This window comes from Apostichopus japonicus, chromosome 16, assembly GCF_037975245.1.
Source record: "Apostichopus japonicus isolate 1M-3 chromosome 16, ASM3797524v1, whole genome shotgun sequence".
In the NCBI taxonomy this organism is placed as follows: domain Eukaryota; kingdom Metazoa; phylum Echinodermata; class Holothuroidea; order Aspidochirotida; family Stichopodidae; genus Apostichopus; species Apostichopus japonicus.
The window spans coordinates 2,599,428-2,626,183 of NC_092576.1; the positions used below are offsets into that span (position 1 = coordinate 2,599,428).

General features: G+C 36.3%; 3 protein-coding genes across 12 annotated transcripts in view; all 3 read right to left on the reverse strand.

Annotated features, from left to right (window-relative positions):
- The window catches only part of LOC139983650 (uncharacterized), a 468,492-nt gene that overhangs the window by 379,970 nt on the left and 61,766 nt on the right, over window positions 1-26,756 (reverse strand). The window lies entirely within an intron of this gene.
- Window positions 1-26,756, reverse strand: part of LOC139983718 (uncharacterized) — a 202,583-nt gene that overhangs the window by 114,095 nt on the left and 61,732 nt on the right. The window contains exon 4 of the mRNA XM_071997451.1: window positions 16,561-16,763. Within this exon, the coding sequence (XP_071853552.1) occupies window positions 16,561-16,763 (203 nt within the window). The remainder of the gene's footprint in view (window positions 1-16,560; window positions 16,764-26,756) is intronic.
- Window positions 6,213-13,370, reverse strand: LOC139983722 (uncharacterized). Its single transcript, XM_071997454.1, has 4 exons — window positions 13,362-13,370; window positions 12,679-12,798; window positions 11,093-11,298; window positions 6,213-6,327 (listed from the first exon to the last, which is right to left on the reverse strand). The coding sequence occupies exons 1-4, from the start codon at window positions 13,368-13,370 to the stop codon at window positions 6,243-6,245; spliced, it is 420 nt and encodes a 139-aa protein (XP_071853555.1). The 3' UTR covers window positions 6,213-6,242.

Below are 26,756 nucleotides of genomic sequence, written 5' to 3' on the forward strand. Positions count from 1 at the left end.
TCCTACTTGGATCAACATATTTATTATTCCGGAAATTATTGCCAGGAAGTAAACTGCTTTAATCCATAACCTCACACCAGTGAAGAGCCGCCACAAGTATGTGTCTCTGCACTGGTGTGGGAATCTTATATATTGAAATGATAAAGGCAACTATTATGCATAGACTTTTTATTCTCAACGGATAGCAGTGATTTTTAATTGTCTACGATATAATGAAATTATTTCCAGTGAACCTATATGCGTGATGACAACACACATTTGTTACTTACAGGGAAAAAACTCTCAAAATCCTTATTCAGTAGCCAGCGGCCAGACTGGAGGTCCAGAAGATAGTGGCGTTTATTAGATCCGTAAGGATACCAGCAAACTGTAAAAGGGATAGAACACAAGACTCTGGAAAATTGGAAAGTTGAAAACTTGACTCCGAGTCCTAATTGAGACTGAACTTATAGTTACACCTTTGGACCCCCCCCCCCCCGTCACTCCCGTTAAATAGTCCAAATCAATAAAAAAAAAAGGGAAACTTTACACTGCTTGAATGTGATAATATATTTATAATATGTGATAAACGAATAAAGAAGCGTGATTACAATATGGTTCTTTATTTGCCTCAAGCATTTACCTTTATAGTAACTCCGCAATGAGGTCAGGAATAATTTTGGATAAAGATTATGTTCCTAGTGGAGGCGATTATAGGCGTTTTGAAAGCAAGAAAAGTGATGGTCATAGTTCTAACTTTAGGAGGCATTCTAAGGTACATAGTTTCAGGGATAAGCTGAAGATTGTCTTTACCAATACTAGAAGTATTCGTAAAAATTTTGCTGAATTTACTGTGCTTCTTGAGGATCTGAAACCGGATGTGTTTGGTATCACCGAATCTTGGTTAAGGGAGGATATTGATAGTGCTGAGGTTTCTCACCCGGGGTATGTTGTGTATCGTCAGGACAGAAGACTCATAATGGGGTTGGTGGGGGAGTTTTACTGTATGTTAGGGATGACATTGTAAGTGTTGAGAAATCTCAGTTGCAAGGGGCTTTTGTTAATTCTGTCTGGTGCGAGTTGTCCACAAACAACTCCAAGAGGTCCAGGGACGTTATCACTGTGGGTGTTGTTTACCGCTCTCCTAACAGCAGCGATGATAATGATGTCGTGCTGTTTGATTCAATTAGAAAGGCTGCTAAAGGTGATGTTGTTATAATGGGCGACTTTAATTTTCCTTAAATTAATTGGATAGATGGTTCTAGTAGTAGGAAGGGTAGTAATTTTCTAGATGTTGTGCAAGATTGCTTTTTACATCAACATGTTACTTTCCCTTCTAGGGGGGATAACATCTTGGATCTTGTGTTTAGTTCTGATCCAAGCAATGTTGTTGGTTTGACGGGTTTAAGAAAACTTGGAACTAGTGATTATGATATACTAGCTTTTGATGTTGTTTGCAAAGTCTTAAATTCTGTTAGCAATGAAAAAGTCCCTGATTTTTCGAGATCAGATACAGAGGCAATTGGAACTTTACCAAATGGTACAGATTGGATTAATTTGTTTAGAGATATGAGTTCTTCTCAGTCTTGGATTTGTTTTGCTGATAAATTAAAGGTCATTATAGAAAATCATGTTCCGTGGAAGAATCGGCGTCGTAAAAGCAGTATGCCTCACTGGATGAATAAGAGAGTTAGATGTGCAATTAGGCAAAAACGTAGAATGTGGAAGTTGTTTAGGAGGACTAAATCTGAATCACTTTTGGCCAAGTTTAAAATTCATCAGCTGAAGGTAGAATGCTTAGTCTCTGATCCAAAATTGAATTTCGAAAAAAACATTGCCCTAAAAATTAAGGATAACCCAAAGGCCTTCTTTTCTTATGTCAGGTCAAAGCAGAAAGTTAAAGATGCAATTGTTTCTCTTAGGGCACCACAGGCTGATAATATAGTTACTGATAGTCAGGATCTTGCAGATCTTTTGAACAACTATTTTGTGTCGGTTTTCACAAGGGAAGATACGAGTAGTATTCCAGATTTTCAGGGGGCAGTGATAGGCCTAAACTGGATACGGTCTTATTTTCGGATGAGGTTGTCTTAAAGGAGCTGCTTTGTCTTAATGTTTCTAAAACTTCTGGACCGGATGCAATCCATCCGTATTTGTGGAAGACTTTTGCACATCATTTCTGTGTTCCACTCTCGTTGGTTTTTACTAAATTTATGGATGTAGGTTATGTTCCTAGGGACTGGAGATGTGCTAATATTACCCCAATTTTCAAGAAGGGTGATAAGTCTAAGCCCTGTAATTATAGGCCCGTTAGTCTCACTAGTGTAGTTTGTAAGGTCATGGAGTCTATTGTTAAAAGGTCTATGGTCTATCACTTCAGCAGTCAGTCTTTGATCAGAGAGTCTCAACATGGCTCTTGTCAAAAAGGTCTTGTCTCACTAATATTCTTGAGTTTATGGAAGATGTAAAAAGTTCACTAAATAGGCAGAGGTCTGTAGATGTTGTGTTCCTGGATTTCCAGAAGGCCTTTGATAAAGTTCCCCAGCAGCGTCTTTTACTTAGGCTGAAGAGCATGTGTGTCATAGGGAATTTACTAGCGTGGATCGGGAATTGGCTTGGTAATAGGGAACAGAGGGTGGTAATTAATGGCTGTGCTTCTTCTTGGCAGAACGGTACTAGTGGGGTTCCACAAGGGTCTGTATTAGGTCCCTTGTTGTTTGTTGCCTATATAAATTACATCGACGGAGATATTTTGTGTAAAGCTAAGAAGTTTGCTGATGACACTAAATTGTATTCTGAGGTCTCTTCCAAAAGCGATTCTGAGGAATTTCAAGCGGATTTGGATAAGATTTTTTCCTGGTCTCAGGGGTGGCAAATGCTTTTTAATATTGATAAATGTAAGGTAATGCACATTGGTAGTACTAACCAAAAGTTTACATACAATCTTAATGGTGTGGATTTAGAGGAGGTCTCTGTTGAAAGAGACCTAGGTATCTACATTGACTCATCTCTGCAACCTTCCAAACATTGTCTTGAAGCTACTAAAAGAGGTAATACGGTTTTGGGTATGATCAAGAGGAACTTCAGTTTTCTGAAAGAGGACATCGTAGTTAGGCTTTATAAGCAGTTGGTTAGGCCTTATCTGGAGTATGCTGTGCAGGCTTGGAACCCTTACTTTGCTAAGGATAAGGAAGTACTTGAAAAGGTCCAGAGGAGGGCTACTAGGATGATTAGTTCCTTAAAGAGGGTTCCTTACTATAGGCGGTTACAACTGTTGAATCTCACCACACTGGAGCTTAGGAGGTTACGTGGGGACTTGATCCAGGTTTTCAAGATTGTGTATGGTTTTCGACAATTTATCGTTTACCGACTTTTTCTTGTTTGCAAACAGTAGTTGTACTAGAGGTCATTGTCTTAAACTCCAAAAGTCGCATAGCAAGATTAATATTAGGCATAACTTTTTTTCTAATAGGGTTGTGAATGAGTGGAATAGTTTGCCTGAGAAAGTTGTACTTGCAAGTAGTGTGAATGGGTTTAAGAATGCTTTGGACAAGCACTTCAAGCATTGTAATCGGATCTGAGTGTCTGTGTCTTCAATTTTTTTTCTCTCTCTATAGGGTCCTTGATGGGGACTTAAGTGTCCCTCCTGATCCCTTTTTCTACTAAACTAAACTAAACTAAACTAACCATTATTTTACTCCCCTGATATTACGTTGTGACATACACGTGCTATCATTTCACTAATAATGTGAATTCGTGGATTTTTGCTATAAAAGACCTTGTTTAGGTCCATTAAAATAACATGAAATATATATCAAATTAAATGACCTTCCCTAACCCCCGTTTACAATGAGAACATCTTGAGTATCTAACATTTCCTTTTCTAGACCATGCATATCACTTTGTACGTTATACTTGTTTTTTTTTTCCCCTGTGGTGTTCTGTGCTTTGCCAAAATACACGATAAACGGTCCTATCTGTGTTCATGTGAACTTCAATGTTGCTAAACAGGTTTCAATCGTTATTCTCCATGACTTATTGTTACAGCTATATAATAATTATGTGCTCCACAGAAGTTTCCTAGTTTGAGACGTATTTTGGTTTATATGCAAGGTCATGTAAAGTTCAAGGTTAGTTTTAATTATATTCCTAGCATTGCTTTACAGCCCGTCAGTATCCGTATAGTTGTTGTTGATAGAATGTACGCGATGTTGTGCGTCTTTCTGCGTACGTTATGTGCGTGACATGACATATTTTCATATAATTTCATTCAACTATGCCGGATCGTGATCGATTGGCTTGTCCAATCAAGAGTTCTTATTATTGGTCGCTATCGGCACTTCAGCCAATCAGCTGAGTGTGCGAACATGCTGGTTTATCCCAGTTTGCGTGACTTAAAAGAAACATACTTTCGTATTCAGGAGTTTTCAGTCTTCGTCCCGTAAGGCCGTATTGTTTGAGTTCTTATTTCTTTAGGCTCTTTATTGTTTAATCCGTTTCAAGTTTCATCCCATCTGTTGTCCTCAATTTGGAATCCAAAGTATATCACAAGAAGAAATGTATCTGGTTAGTCTCCTGAACTGTTTCCTATATTATCTCGATATTTCGGACTTAACCCGATCGGCAGAATAAACTCGTATAAGGCGCCCAAGCTAACTTGACATAAGTTTCAACTAAATCCCCACCATACACTATCATCTATTCTGATTATTTTCTGATATGCGAATACTAAACGAACACTAACAATTTTCACTAAAGGAAGGCGAGATTTATGACATAAACACGTTGCCCTATATACAGGCAGCAATTTATAAATAAATTGTGCGGATCTGCTGATTTTGTTAGTTTTTAGACTGGTTGCTTTCTTCGCTGTAGGAGATTGTGGGCAATTTTTAGAATGTTCATATTCCATCGGACTAAAATCAAGTAAGCATTAGCTAAGCTGGTCATTTATTTTATAAAGTAATGATTAAACGCCATCAACTTCCTCCTAAAGTCAAATTTCATGCAATAATCGGTGACGGACAGCTTCTCTTGATAACATCAAATTTCATGCAATAATCGGTGACGGACAGCTTCTCTTGATAAAAAGGTTCAGGGTACGCTGGAACTTCTGTATCACCGTTTATGACCAGTATCAAGTTTTCTGGAATCTTTCAATACAACACATTTACCAAAATATAACAATTTCTTTTATTTTAGTTGCCAGAGAGATTTGCCGCTGAATTTACAGGAAAACTTCAACTTCATTACTATAAACCTTGTTTCATTAAAGACATAGAGACAAGCTTGATATAAATGTGTGCCTATACTGCACACTATTATTGTTTTAATAAAAGCTGGTTAAAAATATTGATTGTTTTTTCCTTTGTGCAGAACTGAAGATGAAATTACAACTACTGTCATATGTTGCAGTTGCTGCTTTGCATTACATGTATGGTGATAAGTCGCCGAGAGAGAGGTTTTAATTGATGATTAAAACGGCCATGACGCACCCGAACCGAATTGTACAGTTGCTTATAATAGCGTTTTCGACTTAAATATATTGCGCATTTATATGCATCTGTGTTATAACATGATAGCACGTGTTATGCTGGAGGCACATTTTATTGCGGCCTGTGTTAAAAAAAATATGAAAATAAAAATAAAAAATATATATAAAAATATTTTATATTATATAAAAATAAAAAAATAAAATATATATAATACCACTACGATTTACTGTATTGTATCTTAACATATCTAGATCTCTCATGCTTCCAAAACATAACACGTGCTTGTGTGTTATAACACCCTGGCATATAAATGCATAATATGCTACACGTTAAGAACAAATATAAGCTCACAACTTTTCGGCTTGGGTGCATGACGTCATGACCACTGACTCATTACATGTGTACATTAAAATCCTATGATGTTGCACAACCATACATATGTTCTCGGTATTTTTGAACTTGATCAAGTTAATGTATTAAAGACAAGAACGCATAAAAACAGTTCTGAATTTAGTGAACAAGCGTCAGTTGAAATAGTTTATAAAACAAAAACACCTTTAGTGACATGAAAGTTGGTTCAGAGGAACAGAAGGTTAAACATCCGTCCTGATATCGATATTGAAGTAATGATGCTACTCCAGGCTGGACTACATAAATTAAGTGTCACGTCTGAGAGTGTGGACTCTTCAACCTCAAGACGTCGCAAAAACCTTCCCTTGCTACATTCCAACTCTCCTGATAACGATCACTACAACATCAATAAGAGCTTTACACTTTACCTTTGACATTCCTTGCTTTCAGGTTTGCCAGAGAGGAAGATGTAATAGTAGGTGGCAGCAGACAGTAAAAAAACCTGCAGAAGAAAGAGTTTATTGTAATTATAATAGTGACGTCATATAACATTCAAGCACTGTCCATCCAATGTAGCTACTTATGTCATTAATTATCAACTACCAGGTGCCGCTTATACAAGATAAGGTAACGATGAAAGGATAAAGGTAAGAAATATCTAAAATAAAATCTGAAGGTATGATATACCCGTTGTTGAAATGCATAATTTAGCTTTGACATTATATTTCGGTCTGAATAACCACATTGTATACCTGACCATAATGACGGTGACTGCGTCTGCAAGTACGGACAAGATAACTAAAGTTATGAACTGACTTGTAGGCTGAATCTTACCATTTAACGACTGGAAAGGATGCGTATGTAATCTACATTAAACAGAACTACACTACGATACCCATATCTAGGGGCGCTACACATGTTTTATGCACTGCCCCCCCCCCCTACGGGGAGACATCCAGATGAAGGGTTCACTTTACCTTTAAAATAAAAAAAAATTGTCGAGGATATTTTACTGTTTAGGTTGAACCGCACACATATGCATATTTTATATTTGTATACTGTACACTAGGATGCTTTGTTATAGTCCGCCTATCATTATTTTATGCTGGGGACTAACCCCCACCCCAACCCCGCCGTTCTCTCCCCTAGAAGGATACGTGTTTGTTCAACTACTAATATCTTTAATGCAAGAGGGTGTTCAATGTTAATCAAGTTTCATTGCATCTTATGCAAATTTCAAAACATAAATATCACTACAGTGCCTGACTTCTCCTCTCAAGAAAAAGATAATCAACTCGGATATTGCATCTATCGGAATCGATGTAGATTTTTCTTCTCCTTTATATTCAATTTGATATGTTCTGTCCACAATTCCCACTAACATCAACCTTCGTGGGAAATGCAAAGGTTGATGTAAACAGCCTTCACCCCACAGCGTAATAATTTTCTTTTATCCTCAAGGAAATGAAGTTTCATTCGCCTCACCGCTATCTATAAAAAATGTTTCTCTTTTTCATCAACCTCACCTTAATGTGAAGAATCCTCTTTAAGAGCATACAACACACTAAAAGATGTACATTGATATGTCTTACTGCCAAAAGAAAGGTCTCTTGAATATGCCTTGTAACAACAACGAATATGAACATGTTATATCAGGGATCTGAGTCTGTTACAGCTGGTTCTGCTGGCAAATACACTATATGCTGCATTAACCTGCCATTGAAAATGAGTAACCGGAAGGAAGTAATAAATCCTTCACGTTAGCTGAAACTATTACTTTTATATACTAATAGCCCCCCCCCCCCTCAACCACCAATAATTTAGCCCAAATCTCATTACCAAAATTGGTCTCTTATTTTTATTTATTATGTCGGACGTACCCAAGTACTTGTTTGTTTGTAGACAGGTGTTCCAAAAAGGTAACGCGCCTCTCTGTTATTGAATACAACTTCTTTTCATTGGAAAGCGCGTCTTGCTGCTTTATTAAATACAACTTATTTTCATTGAGACGCCCGTATCTTTCGTTGAATACAATTTCTTTTCACTGTATTGTTCAATTGTTTGCTTGACAGGTGATGAAGAAAAGATAATGTTAAAAGTAATGAAAGTGTCAGTTATATGAAAGATTAATTTAAATACTTAGCAAGAAAATGATGCAATAATTTCAATGTACGTTTATCATTTAAAAATGTGTTCTGTCTGAGTAGAAACGAGTAAAAAATATTTCACTCTACAAATCTGTATGATGAATGTATATACAGTGTTGGGTTTATACGATCTACATTACTTCTTATAAATTGCCCGTATGATGAAAACATCGATTAAATACAGGAAAAATGGAACAATGCACGTATGTGTAAGGATATTTATATCTATCCGTATTTGATACATTTGTTCAAATAGGCCTGTCTAGCCTTTCAAAGGTACTGTTTTTTTCCTATTTTTTTCTGTGTGTATTTCTCTTATTATTCGTTAATATATAACCTTCTGTTTAATTTAAGTTAGTGACGATTTATTCATTGTTTGATCATTTTGTTTACTAAGTTTTCTATATAAGAATTTTGACCATTTAATATTTTTTTAATCAAGATTTATTTCTCATATTCTTCATAGAACTGGAACTTGCAATAATGGGCGTTTAATTTTAATTGAAACTACTATTAAAAATAAATTAATTACGCTGGTTTGCCTTTATGGCCCGAACATAGATGACACTGGATTTTTTGAGTTGATTTTTCGTAAATTGCACGATTTTCATTGGGATTCCTTACTTATTGGTGGTGATTTTAATTTTGTTTTTAATGTAGACATCGATAAATTGTGGGGAAACCCCCGTACAAACTTTCATGCAAGGGATAAATGTATTGAGATTATGTCGTCGCTAAATTTGATCGATATTTGGCGTGAAAGGAACCCGCATTGTAAAAGTTTGACCTGGTCTTCCAATATTACTCCGGGTATTCACTGTAGGCTTGACTTCTTTTTGATTTCTCGAAATTTAGCTCATTCGGTTGTGGGGAATTACTTCACCTCGGGTTTGTGCTCGGATCACTCGGCCGTTAACTTGGCTATAAATATATTTGACATTAAACGGGGGCCGGGTTTCTGGAAGTTCAACAATTCCTTACTTAATGATACGTATTACATTTCAATGACTACTGACATCATTTCGGAGTTAGTTATTAGTTACAGGTATCAAAATCCTAGATCTCAGTGGGAATTTGTCAAATATTCGATCCGAAAAGCATCTATTAGTTACAGTAAAACTAAAGCAAAAGAAAGGAGACAAAATGAGATTAAACTGATAAGAGATATTTCTCGTATAGAACAACGCTATTATCGCTCTAATTCTGTTGATGATTTCAATAAGTTAACTAATGCTAGAAATAAATTACAAGATATTTATGACTACAAATTACAAGGTATAATTATTCGTTCTAGAGCCCGTTGGGTGGAACAGGGAGAAAAGGCTACGAAATATTTTCTTAATTTAGAAACGCGTAATAAGAGCTGTAATGTAATTCGTAAATTGAAATCAGATGATGGGGTTGATATTATTAACAACGATGACATCCTCCGTAAATTATTAGATTTTTACCAGTCCTTATATACAAGTGAAAACTGTGATCCAAATATTATTTTGCATAACATCAACTGTAAGGATCCACTCTCACAGGAAGAGGCAGCCAATTGTGCTGGTAAACTTAATCGGAGTGAATGTTTGGATGCTCTTAATTCATTTAATAATGGGAAAAGTACAGGGAGTGACGGCCTTTCAGCTGAGTTTTACAAACAATTCTGGCCAATAATTGGTGATCTAGTATTAAATTCATTAAATTTCGCTTATGATGAGATTGAAATTTCAGATGAACAAGGACGGGGAATAGTAACCTTAATTCCTAAACCTCAAAAAGAACTAACGCAAGTAAACAAATTATCGCCCGATTTCTCTATTAAACGTAGATTATAAGATTGCTGCAAAGGCCCTTGCAACTAGGATAAAAAAGATCATTCCTACCTTAATTAATCCAAATCAAACCAGCTTTATTAAACATAGATTTATAGGAGAAAATATCCGCTTTGTTTTGGACTGCATTGATTATTGTAAGGACTATAATATCCCTGGTTTTCTCTTATTGGTTGATTTTGAAAAAGCTTTTGATCGCCTAGAGTGGAATTTTATCTTTAAATGTGTTAATTTCTACAACTTCGATGAGGGTTTTAGTAGGTGGGTGCGGATCTTATACTCTAATACTTCGGCCTGCGTTTGTAATAATGGATATTCTTCTCCTTATTTTGAAATTTCAAGGGGAGTGAGGCAGGGATGCCCACTTAGCCCTTATATTTTTATTCTTTGTGCAGAAATGTTGTCAGTTCATATTAATAACTCTCCATTAATACATGGAATTTCTATTTTGAACCATGAAATTAAAATTTTACAGTATGCTGACGACACTACAATACCGACAGAGACAATCTCTTTCACTTAAATTATACTCCTAAATTATCCCGCCTTAAGAGTAAGTTGAATATGTGCTCCACTCGTGATTTGACCCCTATTGGTAGGATAACAATTGTTAAAACCTTAGGTCTTTCTCAGCTTGTTTTTTCTTTTTCAAGTTCTTCCGGACCCCCCCCCCCCCCATTGAAATTTCTGAAGAATCTTGAGACTGTCCTCTTTCGTTTTATTTGGGCTGGAAGACCACATAAGATTAAGCGTAATACTTTAATTGGTTCAATCGAGCATGGCGGCTTAAAAGCAATTCACATTGGTTCCTTTATCCAGGGTCTCATATGTACTTGGGTTAAAAGGTAAATTAATGATATAACGGCTTATTGGAAGTTATTTTTTGATTTGCATTTAAAGAAGTATGGGAAAGAATTGTTATTTAAATGTAATTATCAAACTAGAGATGTTTTAATTGATAACAATTTTATAAGAGATGTCTGTCGAGCTTGTACAAGTCCATCTTTTAATGTTATTGTCTAAAAATGTCTTTTTCTGTCTCATTTTGTCTCTGTTTTACTCTCCTATTAATCATATTCCTAACCTGATGACTGTTTTTTCATTGTAGTTGATTTTTTTTAATTCAATTTCTTTTTAATTTATTTGTTTTACTTCTACAATTATCTAAACCTATCAATAAACCTTCAGTAGTTATTAAATATTAACTATATTTATAATCATTATCTTATTTACATCATTAACAGTAATTAGTTATGTTTTAATTACTAATATTACTTACATATTTATTTATAATACTTACTCCAGTTCCTTGAATCTTTGAGACTGTTGTACATAGTTTAATATTCCATCAACTTCATGTTGATTAATTTCTTTCCCTTTCTCTGTCTGTACGTGCATCCTCTCTGTTGATGTTAGGATTGGTAGAGAGAGACCAGAGTAGAGAGTAATATCATCTTCATCAACCTTGTTAAAGGACTCGACTAGATCCACACTGTTTATTGGAATCTAAAGGAAATTAAATAATAAATAAATATTAAATAATATATCATCATATCAAAAATATCTTTTATTAATTTACAATAATGTTGATGGGTTGACTATTTGTGTTATAACTAATAATGTTTTAAAGCAATAATGGTCTTTGGGTTAGAGTGGGTTTTAGTTAGGTCAGTTTTAATATCCAAATTTGTGTCAAGGGGTGTGATTTGTTAAAGTGCACAGTTACACCAATATATTACTTTACTGTTAGGAGACACATAGTGTTGTAAGAATATTTGACACACGGAGAACCAGAGGGTGTGCAGTGGTTGAGGAATGAGTGAAGAGGGGGGGGGGGAATTTCCTATTTTGTTACTGGTATGGGTAGTTTTAGATTCAGTTGTTATTTTTGTATAGGGTAAGAACAAAACTGAAAAAGAATTTTAAATACATGTTTAACACTGACTAGATGGAAGATTAATAATAAATAGAATAATTAGACTACTAAACAATAACAAATGACACATTTTGTTTTAATGAGGGTAAATTGAGGTCATTTTTTAACATTAACCGATGGAGGGAAGTAAAGGGTGTTACAGATGTACATTGGTGTACTTTAGCCAAAATTATTGTAGGGTGAACATTTTGTATTATGGGTTGCAAGTTTGCAGTTCGGAGCTGATCTATGGGACCAATAGCGGGATAGATACAGTTTGTTTTGGGTGGGGGCGGGAAGGGGGTTGGGTGTATTGGTTGAGTGTCTTATAGGGTTAGTGGGAACCAGGAAAAAGGCTTTCAAATTTTATAAATTCATATTTGATTATTATTAAATTTGTGTTGATTCTAATTACGGTGGTACGTAATTAAAACATGATATGTAAATTTTGTTTATAATAGTAAGCTCTGTGGTTTATCTGTTGTGTGGGCTATGTGATATGACCTGTTGTTTTGTGCCTTGGGGGATTATTGGTGGCTCATGTGAGGGGCTAATTAATATTCAATTAGGTCATTAACAGTTCTGGGGCATTTTGTTTTGAAGGTTAAAAAGTAGTTTAGTAGCTAAGAGGATAAGTTTCAGTTTGCCTAGCTTACAATTATCCACGAGTTAACTTTTTTAACTTTCATGAATGTTTTACTCAATTTTATTTATTAAACTCTCTTATTTTATTTATCAGATCACAGTTTGTTTGGAATGGTCCTAAATTATCTAATTCTGATGCTCAAAGTATAATAACCTCCCCCCCATTTTTTTTTATTTAAATAAAACCTAGAAAGGTCAGTGATTAGTCACATCATCTTTCCCGGCTCACTATCAAATCAACGATAGTTGAGAATAGCAATAAATAAAATCATTAATTTTTATCTGATGTGTGCTACTTCACCGTATCCCTTCAATGTTATCCTTACGTCATGCCTGGATGCTTTCTTCAGGAGGTCTATGGTTGACTGCTGTGATTCCTGACTGCTTACGTTTTCGATGATGATAGCATTTGAACACAGCTTTGTAATAGTCTGGGTGTCTTCGGCCTATGAAATAAAATGACCAATATTACACAATGTTTAACTTGTCTCTTTCTACTCTATATACTGACAATTTCTGGTTAAATTTCTTCAAATTATATTGATATTTCATCTGTTGGTTTTTCTTTGTCTGTCTTCACTCTATTCCCTCATCTCGAACATAGCCATTTTTTCGCTCTCCTCTTCCTAAATCTGTGATTCATAAAATGCATTAATTCATATTTCAACTGTTTCTACGTATTATCATCATTTTGGGATACTCTCAATTACCATGAATATATTCTAAGTAGCCTTTACCATTCAAGTGGTACCAACTGGCCCCCCTCCTCCTCCCCACCATCTCTGTCTTTATATTCCTAAATGACTATTACCCAGAGATAACAATAGCTATTTTTTAACTTCTCAATTGATTTCATTCTTGAAAATGTTTACAATGAAGCGACAAGCTGTGACTGACTTGTATCACTACCCGCTCCAATGGGATATTCTATTGTGCACGGGGTATTTACACTAGCAGTTAAATAGGCTATATGAATTATAAACCATGGGCCATGCTGATCCTTACATACGTTCACCATTATCACCAACCTGTTTCCATTGACCAGTCTGTAAATCAAGTTGACATGTATATTCCGGCCAAATAACTTCAGAGAAAGGGGGAAAAAATATTAATTTGTTACTAGTCGTGTTTACTTACATTAGCAAAATAAAACTATCATACTGAAATATTTCATTCATTTTTCTAACAGTAATAAACGAACGACATTAAAACGTACAGAAGCGACAATAGTGATGGTAATGAATTGGTCTCACAGACAAAAGACACATAACCCCACCCCGCTTTCTACCTCATCCGCTTTTGTTTATTGGCCACATTCGCAGTAAAGTGTAAATTGAATTAGAAATACGGAACACATTAAAAAAAATTGTATTTCTCTGTCAAATTCTGTAACATGGTTTTGTACATCGTTTTATTCATCATAACATTGGTACTGCTTCCACCTGCATGAATATTACAGATGAAAATTCAGTTTTCACTGCAAAATCCACAAAAGAAATGACAAAGGATTGGGACACTTTGAACCATCCCCTGTACCTATTCACGATGTAATATATAATATGCTATTGGTCTTAGCCTTACACGTGCTATTATACACTTTTTCAGTAATTCCCTTAGCACCCCCCCCCCCCTCCACCGCCATTCCAAGCACACATACACTAGTACTTTCCAAATAACCACCTACATTTTTTTCACGCACATTTAAAAAAAAAAACGAGCTGCGGCAAAATACCTATAACATTCCTTGATTTTGCCTTTTCCGGTATCATCTTAGGACTAATGAATGATGGCAGTTTACATCGAAAAAACCTGAAGTGTAAACAAGAGAGTAATGAAGTTAAAATTGAGACTCTTCTCACTGTTTAAAAAAGTCTGGAAACTTATAACCGTTGTTCTTCTCACGTTACTCAATCTATTCTGAATAATGTTGAACAACACGTACTCACCATAGCGTTAATATAACATGACCTGACTATATGTAATTTGCAAGATTTACAGTTTACACATAAAAGACATCATGATGTAACAACTAAACGCTATCATTTCTTTAAGAAAACTGTAGTCTGCATGTAACATTGACGGTTGAGAATATTTAAAAATATTCCTCGGCTGAATTGTTCATTCTTCTCTCTGTTTCCTACTTTAAATGTGATCAATTAAAGTGATCTCCCTGTTGCAATATATTTATGGTCACAATAATGCTATTGATATGAATAAACATTCATTTAAATCAACAAACTTAAATATCTACGTGTGAGATCCCTGCCTCATGATAGGTATACCCGGCTCGGTTGTAATATATTATCCGTATTGAAGTGTCTTTCACAGAACTGTTTCAACTAAGAATTAAATTGTACACATTTTACCGTAAAACTGTCGCGACTGTCATTTGTAGATGATGAAGTATTTCAATTACTATTGTTATGTTTTATATCATCTGCCAACTTTCATCAAAACATATCTGCACTATAGATGTTAAAAGTTCCTGTTGATTTTTATTGGTAGCATTTTCAATAATTGAATTACATTGACTTTGATGTCAAATATTATCACTGACTCAAAAAACTTTCATTGAAGCAACAGCCGGCCAGCTTAAGTTGACTCAAATTAGGAAATTAAGGGTCTTAATCATAAATTTATATACATATTTATAATATTAAACAAAATTATGATTCGTTCGTTAGATCTATTGCAACGTCAGTACGTATAGCGGCCAATCCTCATTGATGATAATATTGTGCTGTGTCATGAGTAAAATTAAACTGATTTTCTGTTTCTCTTTTCGGCATTATATCAGGGAATGGTAAACTTTTAAAACAGTCGTGTAAACTTTCCTACACAAGCACTGTGTAAATGTGATTTTACACAAAAGTTGTTCATATAAAATCAGTGCACCGCCTTCTTCAGGTATACATGTTATACTTTATTAAAGAACGTTTTACTTGTTTAATTCTTATTATGTAATGAACATACCAACTGTTTCCATCTAAAGCGTTCAACACAGTCGAGGTATTTGATTTCTGTCTTGCCGCCAAGTCTAGGCCAAATATATTTCAACAAAAACTCATGATTTACATTTTATATTTCTTCAACTTCACATTTCTCTTTTATTTTTCGTTCTGTGGTGTTAGTCGCTTAATTCCATCCACTTTCGTTCTCTTTATTATATGCTTCACAGTTTTATTCGTTTGAATGGAAAGCGTTTATTTTAATCCCCCGAAAATAAATATAAATTCCAAGAAAATGTGTATCCTTATTTTTGGTATCATGAATAGTGTCCAACTGTACATCTATAGTTAAGCAGTTTGCATTTAAGTTTAAGACAGGTATCACTGTAGCATTCACAGAATTAGCAGGCTACTATTTATAACATTCAAAGTTATGTAAAGCTATGCACAACAGGAGAACTGATGCCCAGATTCCTTGTCATCGCTGATATATACCAAAATACTGAGGCTGTGTACAGTCTATACTGGATATTAGTTTTCAATAGTATTGATACTTCTGCTCTGTGCTATGAACTAAACCTACAGAATGTGTTACAACTGCACAGTCTGTGTGATATGTACTCATAGTTGTGTGCATGACACTAATACATTGTAAACATGGTGTGTAGAATTAAAACAACTGTGGTGTACAGTACGTTTTTTACACAAGGTGTGTTAAAATTGCAAATAGTTGTGTACAATTTACACAATTGTTGTGTACTAGGGTAAACACAACTGTGAGTAGATTTGACAAAACTGTTGTGTTAATGGAAACTTACACAACAGTTGTGTAGTTTCCACACAAGGTTGATATGTGCAGTAGTTACACAGCGGTTGTGTATAATTTTACACAACCCAAGTAATTTTATTTTTAGAGTGTATACCTGTTGGTGGGACTGAAATTTGAAAGAATCTTAGTTACAGAAAGGGAGTTAGCCATTGTAGCCACTGATTCTCTCGGCTGTTTGAAATGCGCGCAAAGTGAAATTGCCATTTTTGCTTCATATTTTTTTTACCCAAACTGTTAAACCTATGATTTTGTTTTTTTACGCTGTGTGTATCTATAGGCCTATAGGTTTACATACAAATCTTCATGTTGATTAGTTTAGACGTAGGCCTACAAAAATATCTTTAATATGTTAATCATTCTAGAAGTAGGCTTTGACCTTATTTCATTTATTGTGATCAATTTCATTCTTCAGAATATATTTTTCTACTTACCAAAGCTCTTTGAATCTCTTAGACTGTACTACATAGTTCAATAGTCCAATAACGTCTTCCTCGGTAAGTTCTGCTCTGTTTGCATTTACTGATAACTTCTCCAGTGTCGAGAGGGTTGGTACACAAAAACCAGTTTGGAGCATGATATCACCTTTATCTACCTTACGGAAGACCCACTTGAGCCATAGATCAGATATTGGTATCTGCAGTGAGAGGAATACCAGGATTATTTTGTTGGCTCAATTTAACTTTCAAACCCCAGGTTATTTCTTTTTATCAATTTCAAGTTAAGCTTACACTTACGGTGTAACATACAATTGGTGCTTAAATCCTCAATCATGTAAATTATCATATTTATTCCTTTCCGAATATTGTTGTATTAATAAAATCATAATCAATGTGTGATTGTAACCATTTGGTTGATTTTAACATGCACAAATATTTGTACGTAGAATAAAAATATTGCCGAAAAAGGAACACATAACCAAAATAGGCCACCCACCCATTTAATGAATGTTTGTACTTTTGTGTATCAAAACATATATATATATATATATATATATATATATATATATATATATATACATCAATATATAATATACAAACTACATCCATCTGACTTATTTGTTTATTCTATAAATTCTCCAGCGATTTACAGTGACTGAAGTATAATTAATATTTTTATCACATTAATTTGAGTAGCATTTCCAGATACCATACATTATCTTTCCTTCAACCACTGGTGTATTCAAATAAGCTCCAAGCAACCCGACATGCAGTTTACCAAATGACGGCTCTACACGCAAAAAAATGGAGTGTTGAATTTTAACACTTTCCAGGTGTAACCGTTCACCCTACACCTGAAGGGTTACTCTGACCCTGAGCAGGGTTACATAATTTATGTAGCGTGGATTTTTTAACACCTGCAGAAGTGTACTTTCAGTTCGAGCATTCTGATTGGTCAAACCTCCCGTCAGCTGGATTCTTAGTGTAAGTTAAGTGTACGGTACCACCGTACCGTGAACACCCATTTACCGTACCTAGCAATACTTGTACCAGTTTGTCGACATTTATCGTTGCTAAATGTACTATAGTAACCACAGCCATATATACGTTCAAGCCACAAAACATTACGTACTCAGTGTGCGATAACGAGCTACAATGGCATGAAAATGACGTTATAGGAGACTGGGGCCTGGAAGAATTCATTGAAAAATTCGAAGGTATGTTTTGATATTATGTAAGTGTACGTGACAAGAACGAGATATGCTTAGAGACCCACGACTAAGCTGGGTAGACGAATGCATTTGAATCGCTTGCGTTACGTAGACCTAACGTTAAAGTCATACTATAAGTTAATATAATAGGCTAGCTGCTGTTTGTCATAGTCAACTCATAATTGTCAACGAATCAGTGTAGCCTACATACAAGTAAACATTAAACGGAATTGCCTTCGGACGGACGGAGGACTTTGGTCTAGGCCTTTATTGTAATCTAGTGCATTCTATTCCTTTTTGTGCGTTAACCGTAACTTCGTATACCCTGCGAGTCACTTTTTTAAGTAGTACTACTACTAGGCCTAGTACTAGTAGGGTATACTTAGGCTATTTCAAGACAGTGCATTTTAAATAGCATCGGGCATGGGCCTATAGTTACGCTGGTACTATGTTCAATAAGGGATAAACATATATTCATGTAATGCAATATATCATTACCACTAATTGCCATTTTAGCTTGTAAGTTGTAGCAAGTAGGCCGAAGCTGATGTGGATTGGTGATACTTTTAGACCTAGGCCCAACTATAATTTAGCTATCTTATGGAAGTGATCTAGCTTTTATAATTCATATCAATCTACACAATTGCATTCAGTGGAAGTGAGCATTGTTTTAAGCATTGTTAACATGATGCATTGGTTATAAAAGTTGCCTACCTTGTCTGATGAAAGTTTAATGCAAGTTCCTGTTTTGACAAGTTATCACTATAGGCCATCTGGCTTTCTAGATTCAAACGTACTTGAAGAAGTTAGAATCACAACTGATTAAATTGTGGGCATTTTCTTTTGGAATGTTCATGTTTTGTGAGGGGTACATGTAAAAAACTGCTTATGCTCCAAGAAGGTTTTAACACAACTTCATTATGATGGGAATTTTCTTTTCTTTTCTTTGTTGTTACTTAGGAAGCATCAACTTGGAATTCTATTTGCAAAAGATTTCAGAAAGACCTCAGCAATATGTGTTACTTCTTGGAGGAAGCAAAATACACCCCAAGCAGTCATTTGTGATCATCCAGAGACATGCCCTACCCCAGAGGACATTTATGAAGCCATTGATGTTTGCTTCAAATTATTCTACGTGTTAAATCTGAATTATACCAAATTGCAAGTCTCGGTGCCTGGGAATTTTTCCAAAAAGTTGTCTACAAGTTGCCTGGTGGTGTGAAACGCAACCAGATTCGAGATTTTTATGCTCACCGTGCCGACAAAAAAGACAAAGTTACTGCAGTTTAGCAGTTGTCATAGACAGAACTCCATGTTTCCTCATCTCACGGATCAGAATGTATGTAAAGTTGTTGCTTATTTGGAATTGTCTTTGGGAAGAGTTTTTTCTTTGTGTTTAATTTGGAATACCAAAGGCACGAGCCAACAACAAAGACAAAGTAACTGCAGTGTAGCAGTCATCATAGACAGTACTCCACGTTTTCTCATCCCACGGATCAGCATATATCTAAAGTTGTTGCTTATTTGAAATTGACTTTGGGAAGAGTTGTTTCTTGCGTCTAATCTGGAATACCAAAAGGCATTTGCCAACAACAAAGACATGCTCACTGTAGTGTAGCAGTCATCATACACAGCACTCCATGTTTTCTCATCCCATGGATCAGAATTTTTCTAAAGTTGTTGCTTATTTGAAATTGACTTTGGAAAGAGTTGTTTCTTTGTCTTTAATCTAGAAACCAAAAGGCATGTGCAAAAAAATAAAGACCAAGTAACTGCACTGTAGCATTTGAAAATGTTGGCACTTTTAAGTTGACTTAATTCCACAAGACAATACTTTTATAGCCTAAATTGTTCGTTTTACATTTAATGGGATATAATAAATGGACCTCTGGAATAGGAAGGTAGTAGGGTGTTTAATTGCTGAAAATCTCACATTCTGAATTGTTTGTGTTGTCATTGCTTTTTGCTCTTTCTTAAATGTAACTTTCTGCTGTGAGCGATTCAAACATGCATCCATATTGTTTACCTAATTACTAGGTAATAATTAACCTAAAACCTGTATAAAATATTTACTAAACGGGTGCGATGTAAACTTTTCTGGCAAAATTTTACATAACAGTATTGTATTTGCGTAACATAATAAACATGTAAAACTTTACAAACCAGCAGTTAAATATACATCCAGAAGTATAAACGAGAGAGCACTATTGTGTGTTGAGAGTCCATTAAGTATCATCTTGACACATATGACAAATAAACACTATATGGTGGTAATTCTACTCACTGAAGCAGAACTTTGACACCCAGAAGGCCAAAAAATGTGCACTAGAGTGTTAATTATACTCCCTGAAGTGCAATTTCGACACCCAGAAGTGCTAACAAATGAACACTTTATGGTGTTAATTTTACTTCCTGAAGTGTCATGTTGACACCCAGAAGTTTTAACAAATGAACACTTTATTGTGTTAATTTTACTCCCTGTAGTGTACCTTCAACACCAGGAAGTGTTATTTTGACACTTGTATGGGTGTTGTTAAGGCAACACTCGCAAAGTGTTATATTATGTTACAGTTCTGAAGTGTTAATTTAACCCGGTGGGTGTTGTCCCTAATCCAAACAGGGTGGGGTGTTAAATTCAACACTTTACGATTCAAATTTAACACTTCATTTTTTTGAGTGTATGTTTAGATTAAACACAACTTGAACAGTTATATCATTGCCCTGTAAGTTAATATGCAGACAAAGGCCTATTGTAACAGAAGTTGTCATGTGCGAGCAGTAGCCTGTTATTGTATATTACTCTCAGGCTAGATTTATTGTTAAACTTCAATTAACGATGAATCTCATTTCGTTTTCAATTTGCCCCTTGCAAGTTTAAATATCCTAGTAGTAGTGCTGTAGGCATATCTGCTCAATAAACCTATTTACTTTAGACATAGGTCTATAGCCACATATGGGCTTGGTGCATGTTGCATTCTTCTCGGCTACGGTGAACTGCATGTAAAACAAGGCGATGCAGTCAAAAGCAGCCGATGCTCGCCCACAATTCTCACGATGACAGCCCGCCGCAGACGAAACATCTCCCGAGAATTTAACAAACACTTGGCCGACCTGTCTAGCATATGTTGAGTTAACGAGTTCGTGTCCACTACACTGTAATTGCTTTTATTAACAATTTGTCTATTTTTTATGTTTAATTTGTTTCTTTATGCAAACATTTGTACATATTTTTAATGATTAATTTATGATGAAGCCACATAACGTGGTTTGTTATTAAGTTAACAAAGCATTTTAAACAAAACGTTACCAAATTGTACCAACGCTCACCGAAGTTTGCTCTTGTAAATAACTATAATAATGCACGAGAGCTAATCTACACCTTATTATTACAATCATATTTGCATCATAAGCCTAGGCCTAAGTTAAATGATGAGTAGCTTAAATGAAGTCAAGGCTGCTCAAAAATCCGATCTTAAAGTATAATCCATGGAAAATCAATTAAGCCTAGGCCAATATCTAGGCCTAATCATGGGACGTTCGAACTAATTCTTAGAGAGAAACAGGCTGCAGTCTACGTATTTTGTTGACAAAAATTCTGTTGCCCAACTGTCTTGGTTATCTTCGCCCCCAGAACAAAGAGGACCAGTGTTCAACGAGTGACAGTTTTGTATTATACGTTCACGTGTACAGCGAGAGCGTTTTCACTTACTTCGTTTAGTGAATTGGTCAATGGAGGTTGTTTCTTAGTAATAGTATTACTTAAGTAGAAAAGCAATATAATATATACCATCGTCTACACCACAGTGGTAGCTGGCTAAAAAGGCCAGGTCGGTACATAGTCTCCGCGATACTTCGTATATTCTTCGGGAATCTAGCGGACATTTTATGTGTGGGATGTAGCAATACAACCCACCAATTATTAGCGTTTTGGATTCGATTCTATGGATTATTTGTATGTATACGGATATATATTGGAACTGGCAGTTCAAATACCCTGGACCGACGTCAAGTAGGGTTAAACGACAGAACTATTATTAGAGGTTAGTAGTATTGATTATTATTAATAAGACCTCTAAAGCTCCAAATGACCATTAATCTCCCCACAAAACAATAGGCTTCTTCTACTCAACGTGTACTCATATACACCATCTATTAGATTGGTCTAAGCTTCCCTTCTTGCGATATCGTGTTACCAAGCGAGGCGACACACACACTTACTCAGACAAACACACACGCACACACACACACACACTCTTCGCCTGCCTTTATTGCATAAGTTACGATTATCATCAAAACCAAAAATGAATACAAAAAAAAGCTGAATAAGGTAAATTATGTATTACATGAAAAGAAGAAAACATCATATTTGATTTGTAGAGGAAGTGCAGAACGACAATTTGTAGTAGCCGAGACAAAGTTTTTTGGTAATAACAGTTGGCGTATTTCTCAAGAACTTTAAAAACGTTACTAACTTTTCCTTTAAAATACTATAAGCTTGTATATTACAATATAGCGGTGCCGGTTGTTAGGAAAAACTAAAGTACAGAAAGGAACCAATGTGCTATACGAATGATGATCGGTGTGCTAGAGTTTGAATTATATGGGCATAAGAATTGAGTATAGCCTACTCCACCTACCCCCACCCCAAAGCGGGATATCATGAAGGAATCAGATTCCTTACTTCAGTCGGAACCATACTGAAATTATTATGATTATACTCGTTTTTCGGGTGACAGAAGGTAAGTCACTTATAGGACAAATTTAAGTGCGACGTAAGCACTAAAATGTTGACATTTAGAATTCGGTGGGATTGAGGAACAGCGTGTGTTTACGTCTATTCTTCCATTGATAGCGTATGTACCCTGCGCAAGGAAAAGATCTGCAACATGCGTACATCAGAACTATAATTGAATCTGGCGCGCATGATTGTAATAGAGGGCACAGCTCTGAAATAGCACAAGTGGAAATGTGCGATACTCCGATCTGTTCACACAAGTCAAACATGTTTGTAAAGGTTGATCAGTACTTCGTTTCCCCGTTATTAAATAATACACGACTCAAGAAGCAACCGATGGCGAGAATTATAGTAAAGGTCTAGAAACAAACGACGGAATCTGCCAATCAGTTGCTACATGTCTACAATTTTTACAACCTGTTCCGTCTAAAATACTTTACTGAAATATGAATCTCTAGCCACGGTCAGGTCACTGTGTACAAACCAAGGAGGGAAACCATATAGCTATAAAGACCTATTCAGGCGAATATAGAAGCACTACGTGAAGAATAACTCTGAAGTAGACATTAAATATATTCAGTGTGTGAAGATATATAATTAATAAATCCAGTATTTATTCGGGAGCGCCCTCAAAAGAGCTCTGCCTAATAAGGATTCTAGATTTAGCCAATAGTTCACTATGCTATCTAGATACAGTGCTCAATCTGTTTTCCGATGCTGGGAACCTATATACAATTGATAATTAACTGTGTACCTCGTCATCGGCACATATTTGGGAAGGAGTACGTTATACATGAGCATTGTTTAGTTTCAAGCCGTACAAATGCAATAGACAGCATTTTTAATTTTGGACGAGGGGATTTCCAATGAGGAGGAATGTGCAAGGGTCTTGTTCGGCAGTTTATAGGTTGATAGTGCGCCGATTTCCTTGGTCCCGCATTTAACTCTGTGTGAGTGATAGCTTAGCACAACGTAAAAATGTTCGCTACTTTCGATGTTTTCACATTAGACAAACATTTATTGGTTGGTTTGTTTTAGCAGCACTTTTCTTCTCTGAAGAGAGGTTGGAATATGGTGGTGCATTGTGGGAGGAGCTGAGTTAAATTATAACGTACAATGAACAATCTCGCAATCTAACGCTATATTTGTGAATACAACTAGTTTAGGTACAGACTCATAATTAACATAGATAGCACGTAGTTGCGATTCGTTTTAAAAAATAAAATGTTGTGAGGTTTTTATTTGTATTTCTTTAAACAGATGATGCGGGGAACTGTGTGAGCGAATCGGAAATGTTTTGGCGTCGGATCCCCTCTGAACTGACTGTCATGAGAGAGTTTCCACAAACTACATACAAGTAAGACTCACTGCATTTAAAAGCAAAGACCCAATGTGCCCGGTGTGATGTCGCAATCTCACAGCACTGACCGTGCCAGGGGTTCTGAGTAGTTGTGACAATGTCGGTGCACGATCAGTAGCTGTGACAGTACCAACGTACTGAATAACTGTGTCAGTGTCAAGGTACTGGGTAGCTGTGACAGTATCATTGCACTGAGAGTAGCTGTGATCTTTTCAGGGGTTCAGTAGCTGTGACTGTGTCAAAATACTGAGTAGCTGTGGTAGTACCAGGGTAAAGATTATATGAGGCAGTTCCAAAGTACTGAGTAGCTTTGGAGGTACCTAGGTCCTGAGGAGTCCTGACAGTGTCAGGGCACTGCGTAGTTCTGTAAGTGCCAGGGTACTGACTAGCTATGGCAGTGACAGGGTACTGGGTAGCTCTGACCATATCAGGGATACTGAGTAACTGTGACAGTACCAACGCACTGAGTAGCTGTAGCAGTACTATGGTAATGATTAGCTGTGACAGTGTAAAAGTTCCGAGTAGCTTTGGAAGTACCGAGGTACAGAATAGCTCTGACAGTGTGAGGGCACCGAGTAGCTGTGACCGTGCCAGGGTACTCAATAGATGTGACAGTACCAATTTACGGAGTAACTGTGACCGCGTGCCAAAGTACTGGGTAGCTGTAGCAGTGCCAAGGAACTGGGAGTATATGTGATCTTTCCAGGGTGCTGAGTAACTTTGACAGCGACAAGGTACTTGGTAACTATAACTGTGTCATGGTGCTAAGTAGTTCTGACCGTTCCATTGTACCGAGTATCGCTGACAATGCCAGGAGTACTGATTAGCAATGGCGGTGCCAGGGAACTGAGTAGCTGTGGCAGTGCCAAGGTACTTAGGAGTTAGGCAATGCCATGGTACTTAGTAGTTGTGACAGCGCCAGTGTACCGAGTATCGCTAACAATGCCAGGAGTACTGATTAGCAGTGATAGTGCCACGGTACTGAGTAGTTTTTGACAGTACCATGGCAAACTGAGTAGGTGAGAAAGTGTCAAGTTACATAGCATTTGAGACAGTGCAAAGGTACTGAGTGTCCCTCACAGTGCCAGGTGTACTGAGTAGTTCTGAAAGTGAATGGGTTCTGAGTAGTTACGACAGTACCAAAAATAGTTGTTAGTTGTGACAGTGCCATGTTACTGATTAGCTGTGACAGTGTCATGGTGCCGGGCAGCTGTGACCGTAGCTGGTACGGACTAGCTGTGGCAGTTTTATGGTACCTAAAGCTGTGATAGTGCAAGAATTCTGATTAGTTTTGACAGTGTATGACAGTGTCAAGGAACTTAGTAGCTGCGACAGCGCCAATGTACTGAGTAGCTATGACAGTACTGTGGTACTGACTAGCTGTGACAGTAGTATGGTACTGACTAGCTGTGGCAGATCCAGGGTACCTACATATACTGAGCAGTTTTGACAAAGCCATGGCAACTGAATAGCTCAAACAGTACCAAGTTACTAAGTAGCTGTGACAGTGCCAGGGGCAATATTGAGACAGTGCTAGGGTACTGAGTAGCTCTGGTAGGGTCAAGGTACTTAGTCGCTGAGTCGGTGTCAGGGGACTGAATAGCTGTGACAGTGCCACGTTACAGAGTACATCAGACAGTGTCAGGTTACTGAATAGTTGTGATAGTACCAACGTACTGAGCAGCTGTGATAGTAGCTAAATACTGAGTAACTGCGACAGTTTCAGGTTACTGACTAGCTGTGACAGTACAAATGTACTGAATATATGTGACAGTGCGAATTCATTGAATAGCTGTGACAGTACCAAGTTACTAAGTACCTCAAACAGTGTCAGGTTACTGAATAGCTGTAATTGTACCAACGTACTGATTAGCTGTGATTGTAGATAAATATTGAGTAGCTCCGACAATTTCAGGGTACTGAATAGCTTTGACAGTACCAATTTACTGAATAGCTGTGACAGTGCGAATTCATTGAATAGCTGTGACAGTACCAAGTTACTAAGTACCTCAAACAGTGTCAGGTTACTGAATAGCTGTAATTGTACCAACGTACTGATTAGCTGTGATTGTAGATAAATATTGAGTAGCTCCGACAATTTCAGGGTACTGAATAGCTTTGACAGTACCAATTTACTGAATAGCTGTGACAGCGCCAATGTACTGAGTAGCTATGCTAATGCCAGGCTACTGTTTTTTTTAGAGAACACATTAATGTCCGATTACATAGTCTAAGGCTTGTGTATGCCATATTATAAATTCCTAATACTTTTGCTTCATCTGTTCTTACAGATTCCTGATCTGTTCCATATACAAGCTGAATATGATTCTGTTAACTATGACTCGTCGTACCATTCTCAAATATGTTATTAAACTTTTTTTTGATCGAGGAATTCTAGTTCTTATCATTCAATTATAATCGTTTTAAATTCTTCTGCTTATTGTTATTTATAAGCTCAGTATGCAGGATTGAAGCTACTGCTTCATACAAGTAGAAACCTACTTCTGTCTAACAACGGTTCCAGTGTTCCAGATTGAGGTACCGTTGGGGCTGATAAGTTGATATCAATATCATTTATTTGGAATTTATTGACTGTAACATACAAATTGAACTTGCATTGATTTCGTTAGATATGCACTATCATTATAAGAGAAAAGATTTGGTTGAACGATTTTGATAAAGTGATATTTAATACTGACATGCTGCAGGGTAGATTTCTTTTCTTTATCTGAGTGTAGTGTAAATGCAAAAGTATACAAATATCGACCATTATTCATACTAGGACTACAGTGAGACCTCTCTCGCGGTAATAACAACCACCAAATATAAATTTATTTAATCTGAGAGTCCTATTGTGCTTTAGAAAAAATATCATCAAGGGGAA

What these genes read in the sequence shown, in the direction of transcription:
- LOC139983722 (XM_071997454.1), bottom strand. An exon ending in AGAAAGCATCCAGGCATGAC is followed by an intron (nt 11,299 to 12,678) that starts GTAAGGATAACA and finishes AATTTCCTTTAG; the next exon opens with ATTCCAATAAACAGTGTGGA. An exon ending in CAAAGATTCAAGGAACTGGA is followed by an intron (nt 6,328 to 11,092) that starts GTAAGTATTATA and finishes TTTCTTCTGCAG; the next exon opens with GTTTTTTTACTGTCTGCTGC.